The sequence below is a fragment of the Taudactylus pleione genome, unplaced genomic scaffold (genome assembly GCF_031769625.1).
Source record: "Taudactylus pleione unplaced genomic scaffold, aTauple2 ptg000027l, whole genome shotgun sequence".
NCBI classification, from domain to species: Eukaryota; Metazoa; Chordata; class Amphibia; order Anura; family Myobatrachidae; genus Taudactylus; species Taudactylus pleione.
In genome coordinates, this window is record NW_028284429.1 from 4287809 (window position 1) to 4294503 (window position 6695).

A 6695-nucleotide genomic window follows, 5' to 3' on the forward strand; every position below is an offset into this window, starting at 1 on the left:
AGACAGACAGGATAGACAGACAGGATAGACTGACTGACTAGACAGACAGGATAGACTGACTGACTAGACAGACAGGATAGACTGACTGACTAGACAGACAGGATAGACAGACAGGATAGACAGACAGGATAGACAGACAGGATAGACAGACAGGATAGACAGACAGACAGACTGACTGACTAGACTAGACAGACAGAATAGACAGACAGACAGACTAGACAGACAGGATAGACAGACAGACAGGATAGACAGACAGACAGGATAGACAGGATAGACAAGATAGAATGAAATAAATTATTTTATTGACCGAGAAAGATCACAGGAAAATAGAACTATTGCTGTAACAAAACTGTCAATTCACAATATAGATCTTGACATCAATGCATGAGAAGGATTATACAGGGTACTGGGTTAAACTAGAAAACTCACATTGCCGAAGAGGGATCTTTCACATGTGCATATAAAAAAATAGATATTCTGTTCTATAAATCACCAGGCTCATTGTGTAAACGTTGCCAGGGCCCCAGGATCTATAATCCAACACACCATCCATATAACGCCCCAGGGTGACTGGCAGCAGGGGCCAGGTATTCAGCCCCCCTGGGTCTCAGCAGGAGTTGTGGCTGCAGTGCAGGGCAGCGCTGGAATAGGAGGTAATAATAATCCCTGCTCACATTGCAGAGTGACTGCCGTCCTGGCTGAGTCTGTAGCTGCAGAACTTGTCTCTCTGGGGGTGAGTGTGGCTGGAGCTCCTCCGTAGGCTCTCCAGGGATTGCAGGAAAGACTTCCTGGCTTTCTCCTCCTCAGTAGGGGAATATCCTTCCTCCTCCACCTCCCGGATCTCCTCAAAGGACAGGAGCTGAGCTCTGAGCCTGCTCTCCTTGCGCTTCCTGAGGGCTCCCCTGGCTGGAGAGGGCTGGGGGAATTCATCCTGCAGGTAGGTGGTGCTCTGCATCATGGCCTCCTGGTAGGAGCAGAGCTCGTCCTCAGCCTGAATGATGGACATCCTGGGGCAGAGAGAGGATGCTACGGCCTGAGGATGCTGTGCTGTAGATGAGGATGTTGTGCAGTGCTATAGAGAGGGAGGCTGGGGATGCTGTGCAGTGCTGTAGAGAGGGAGGCTGGGGATGCTGTGCAGTGCTGTAGAGAGGGAGACTGTGGATGCTGTGCTGTGCAGTGCTGTAGAGAGGGAGGCTGAGGATACTGTGCTGGGAGGTTCAGGAGTCCGTGCAGGCTGCTGCTGATGATTCTGCTATGTAGTGATGAGCAGATAGGGATCCTGTGAAGCTATCCCTGCTTATGTCAGCCTCCTGTGTCCTCCCATCATTTATATCCCTGCCACCCCCTACACCATCTGCCCAGATGCCACCCACCTCCTTGTAGAGGCAGCCATCCGGTGACGTTACCCTGGATTCTCTAGTGACACAAATATGAGGTTGGTGCAATGGGGGATCCTGAAGTGAGGCGGGGGGGGGGTCGGGGGGCTTCCGGCATAAAACAGACGGTGGGTGGGGGAGGCCCTGGCATCCTTTCTGCATTACTGAGGCACAGTCCTGGGTGGAATTGATTTTGTACAAAGAAAACATGTAATTGTCAGGTCTCCCTATAACTGATGGAGGTGCCGCCCTGTCAGGTCTTCCTATAACTGATGGAGGTGCCGCCCTGTCAGGTCTCCCTATAACTGATGGAGGTGCCGGTGCCACCCTGTCAGGTCTCCCTATAACTGATGGAGGGGCCGGTGCCACCCTGTCAGGTCTCCCTATAACTGATGGAGGTGCCGCCCTGTCAGGTCTCCCTATAACTGATGGAGGTGCCGGTGCCACCCTGTCAGGTCTCCCTATAACTGATGGAGGGGCCGGTGCCACCCTGTCAGGTCTCCCTATAACTGATGGAGGTGCCGCCCTGTCAGGTCTCCCTATAACTGATGGAGGTGCCGGTGCCACCCTGTCAGGTCTCCCTATAACTGATGGAGGTGCCGCCCTGTCAGGTCTCCTTATAACTGATGGAGGTGCCGGTGCCACCCTGTCAGGTCTCCCTATAACTGATGGAGGTGCCGTCCTGTCAGGTCTCCCTATAACTGATGGGGGTTCCGGTGCCGCCCTGTCAGGTCTCCCTATAACTGATGGGGGTTCCGGTGCCGCCCTGTCAGGTCTCCCTATAACTGATGGGGGTGCCGGTGCCGCCCTGTCAGGTCTCCCTATAACTGATGGGGGTGCCGGTGCCGCCCTGTCAGGTCTCCCTATAACTGATGGGGGTGCCGGTGCCGCCCTGTCAGGTCTCCCTATAACTGATGGAGGTGCCGGTGCCGCCCTGTCAGGTCTCCCTATAACTGATGGGGGTGCCGGTGCCGCCCTGTCAGGTCTCCCTATAACTGATGGGGGTGCCGGTGCCGCCCTGTCAGGTCTCCCTATAACTGATGGAGGTGCCGCCCTGTCAGGTCTCCCTATAACTGATGGAGGTGCCGCCCTGTCAGGTCTCCCTATAACTGATGGAGGTGCCGCCCTGTCAGGTCTCCCTATAACTGATGGAGGTGCCGGTGCCGCCCTGTCAGGTCTCCCTATAACTGATGGAGGTGCCGGTGCCGCCCTGTCAGTCTCCCTATAACTGATGGAGGTGCCGGTGCCGCCCTGTCAGGTCTCCCTATAACTGATGGGGGTGCCGGTGCCGCCCTGTCCGGTCTCCCTATAACTGATGGAGGTGCCGGTGCCGCCCTGTCAGGTCTCCCTATAACTGATGGAGGTGCCGCCCTGTCAGGTCTCCCTATAACTGATGGGGGTGCCGGTGCCGCCCTGTCAGGTCTCCCTATAACTGATGGAGGTGCCGGTGCCGCCCTGCCAGGTCTCCCTATAACTGATGGGGGTGCCGGTGCCACCCTGTCAGGTCTCCCTATAACTGATGGAGGTGCCGGTGCCGCCCTGCCAGGTCTCCCTATAACTGATGGGGGTGCCGGTGCCGCCCTGTCAGGTCTCCCTATAACTGATGGAGGTGCCGGTGCCGCCCTGCCAGGTCTCCCTATAACTGATGGAGGTGCCGCCCTGTCAGGTCTCCCTATAACTGATGGGGGTGCCGGTGCCGCCCTGTCAGGTCTCCCTATAACTGATGGAGGTGCCGGTGCCGCCCTGCCAGGTCTCCCTATAACTGATGGAGGTGCCGGTGCCGCCCTGCCAGGTCTCCCTATAACTGATGGAGGTGCCACCCTGTCAGGTCTCCCTATAACTGATGGAGGTGCCGGTGCCGCCCTGTCAGGTCTCCCTATAACTGATGGGGGTGCCGGTGCCGCCCTGCCAGGTCTCCCTATAACTGATGGAGGTGCTGGTGCCGCCCTGTCAGGTCTCCCTATAACTGATGGAGGTGCCGGTGCCGCCCTGTCAGGTCTCCCTATAACTGATGGAGGTGCCGCCCTGTCAGGTCTCCCTATAACTGATGGAGGTGCCGGTGCCGCCCTGTCAGGTCTCCCTATAACTGATGGAGGTGCCGGTGCCGCCCTGTCAGGTCTCCCTATAACTGATGGAGGTGCCGGTGCCGCCCTGTCAGGTCTCCCTATAACTGATGGAGGTGCCGGTGCCGCCCTGCCAGGTCTCCCTATAACTGATGGAGGTGCCGGTGCCGCCCTGTCAGGTCTCCCTATAACTGATGGAGGTGCCGGTGCCGCCCTGCCAGGTCTCCCTATAACTGATGGAGATGCCGGTGCCGCCCTGCCAGGTCTCCCTATAACTGATGGAGGTGCCGGTGCCGCCCTGTCAGGTCTCCCTATAACTGATGGAGGTGCCGGTGCCGCCCTGTCAGGTCTCCCTATAACTGATGGAGGTGCCGGTGCCGCCCTGTCAGGTCTCCCTATAACTGATGGGGGTGCCGGTGCCGCCCTGCCAGGTCTCCCTATAACTGATGGGGGTGCCGGTGCCGCCCTGCCAGGTCTCCCTATAACTGATGGGGGTGCCGGTGCCGCCCTGCTATGTCTGGCTTGTTCTATCAGTGCAGTCATGAGGAAGGGGCTTGGTACATAGATCCCCCCCACCACAGTGCATATGGTATCCAGTCAGAATATCTCTGTGTAACCGGTCAACATACAGAAATGTTGACATGGCCATAGTGTCGAAGTGTTCATTGTGCCGACATTGTGCACGTCAACAGTCAATTTAGGGTTAGGCTAAAATAGTAAAAATAAAATCTGTCAACATTTTGACTTTATGACCATGTCGGCACTTCTCTATGACAATGTTACATGTCGATATAACGTCCAACTCAATAATCTGACTGTGTTGATGTTATGCCAACATGTAATAGCACAAAACATACACAAGTTTGTTTTTTTTCATCATATATTTTTCACTTTTTGTTACACTAGGTCACAGTGGAGCAGAGTAAGAACAGCAGATGAATAATTGAATTATTGTAATTCGCAGCCTTGCTCTGTAGATATTGAGGCTTCGTTGTGTTTCCTGTATTTACCTGTCGCAGTGTCCAAACACAACTGAAATGACATCTTCTTCCAACCCTATATGGATCACATTAAGAATCGTCCGCTTTTACCTATACTGATACTGATGTAATAGCACTGCCTGTGCCCCTATAGGGGGCAGATATATACAGTAACAGGCGATAGACCACGCATACTCTGGAATCCCGACACAGGAGTGAAGAGACCACGGACTAGGGTAAAGCATCTATGGCTTGCACCACTCGATGGCCACGGATACTGGGAAGGGGACACTGATGACCGTGGGTCAATCAAAATAGGTGGCGGGGCTTAGAAGCCATCGGGTAGTGGGGGTAAGCATCCTGAGACCACTCATGTGTGGGGTTGCCTCTCAGCCAAGGGAGTGGGCTCACTCACAATTTTGCCTAAGAACACAGCAATGAATGAATGGTACCAAAACATCCTCCAAGAGCAGCTTCTCCCAACCATGCAAGCAGAGTTTGGTGATGAACAATGCCTTTTCCAGCATGACGGAGCACCTTACCATAAGGCAAAAGTGATAACTAAGTGGCTCGGGGAATAAAACATCAAAATTTTGAGTCCATGGCCAGGAAACTCCCCAGACCTTAATCCCATTGAGAACTTGTGGTTAATCCTCAAGAGGCGGGTGTACAAGCAAAAACCTAAATTCTGACAAACCTACAAGCATTGATTAGGCAAGAATGGGCGGCCATCAGTCAGTATGTGGTCCAGAAGGTGAGTGACAGCGTGCCAGGGCGAATTGCAGAGGTCTTGAAAAAGAAGGGTCAACACTGCAAATATTGACTCTTTGCATAAACTTAATGTAATTGTCAATAAAAGCCTCAGACACTTATGAAATGCTGTAATGTTACCTCAGTATCCCATAGTAACATCAGACACTTATGAAATGCTGTAATGTTACCTCAGTATCCCATAGTAACATCAGACACTTATGAAATGCTGTAATGTTACCTCAGTATCACATAGTAACATCAGACACTTATGTCATGCTGTAATGTTACCTCAGTATCCCATAGTAACATCAGACACTTATGTCATGCTGTAATGTTACCTCAGTATACAATAGTAACATCTGACAAAAATGTCTAACACTGAAGCAGCAAACTTTTGGCCATGGCTGTAGGTTCCTATTTAACAGTATTATGATAAAGGATAAGAAAACTACTCCTGGCGATACTGTAGTGGATTCTGGGGAAATGTATCATTGTCCCTGAGCCAGGGCGGCTCCTTCAACCAGCAAAGTGTAATAGCTACACTACAGCCGCTAATCACTGCCGTGCAACCGTGTACACGGCAGAGTTCCACCCTGACAGTATTAGTGCATCCTGTGAACCGGAGGGAGCCAATTACAGATGGGTGATAGAATGAGCATCACATGACAATGTGGTGTATTATCTAAAGCAGTGTTTTCCAACCTCGGTCCTCAAGGCACACTAACAGTCCTGGTTTTAGTGATATCCATGGTTGAGCACAGATGGTTAAATCAAAAATATGAGATATGGTAAGAACTTACCTTTGTTATCTCTATTTCTACGAAATCCATAGGGTTCCACAGGATACCTTGGGGTATAGGTGATGACGTCAGGGATCGGCACCATAGAGTTAAGTTTTAAGCCTCCCAGGATGCGCTAGGGTCCCCCTGCTATACCCCGCCCCCGAGCCAAGGCATCTCATTTACTTACCAAGCCAGAGGCCGAAGGAAGACAGAGAAAAAAGATCTGGACACACACAAGAATCACATTCTCACCAGAGGGAGATGGAAAAACCGGTGACCAGAGCAAAGCCCATCTGCAGCACAGGTGCGACAGGGCGGGAGTCCTGTGGAACCCTATGGACTTCGTAGAAATAGAGATAACAAAGGTAAGTTCTTACCATATCTCATATTTTCTACATCAGGGTCCATAGGGTTTCCACAGGATACCTTGGGGATGTCCCAAAGCAGTATCCTTCAAGGGTGGGGACGCTCCTGTGCTGAAAGGAGAATCCGCCGCCCGAAGGAAGCATCTTGAGAGGCAAAGGTGTCAAACACATAATACCTCACAAAGCTATGGACAGAGGACCATGTGGCAGGCAGCCTTGCAGATCTGGACTGCAGAGGCACCACCTTGAGCTGCCCAGGGCCCACAGACCTAGTGGAATGAGCCCTCACAGAGGATGGAACCGGAAGGCCTTCATGAAGATAAGCTTCTGAAATTGCCATACGGATCCAACCTGCCAAAGTTTGCTTTGAAGCAGG

The 6695-nt window shown here is 52.4% G+C and overlaps 1 protein-coding gene across 1 annotated transcript; it reads right to left on the bottom strand.

Annotated features, from left to right (window-relative positions):
* Positions 1-670: 670 nt before the first annotated feature.
* Positions 671-1006, bottom strand: LOC148539164 (uncharacterized protein C11orf96 homolog). The gene has a single exon (XM_088451821.1). It carries the CDS (start codon positions 1004-1006, stop codon positions 671-673), a length of 336 nt encoding a protein of 111 aa, XP_088307947.1.
* Between the last annotated feature and the right edge of the window lie 5689 nt (positions 1007-6695).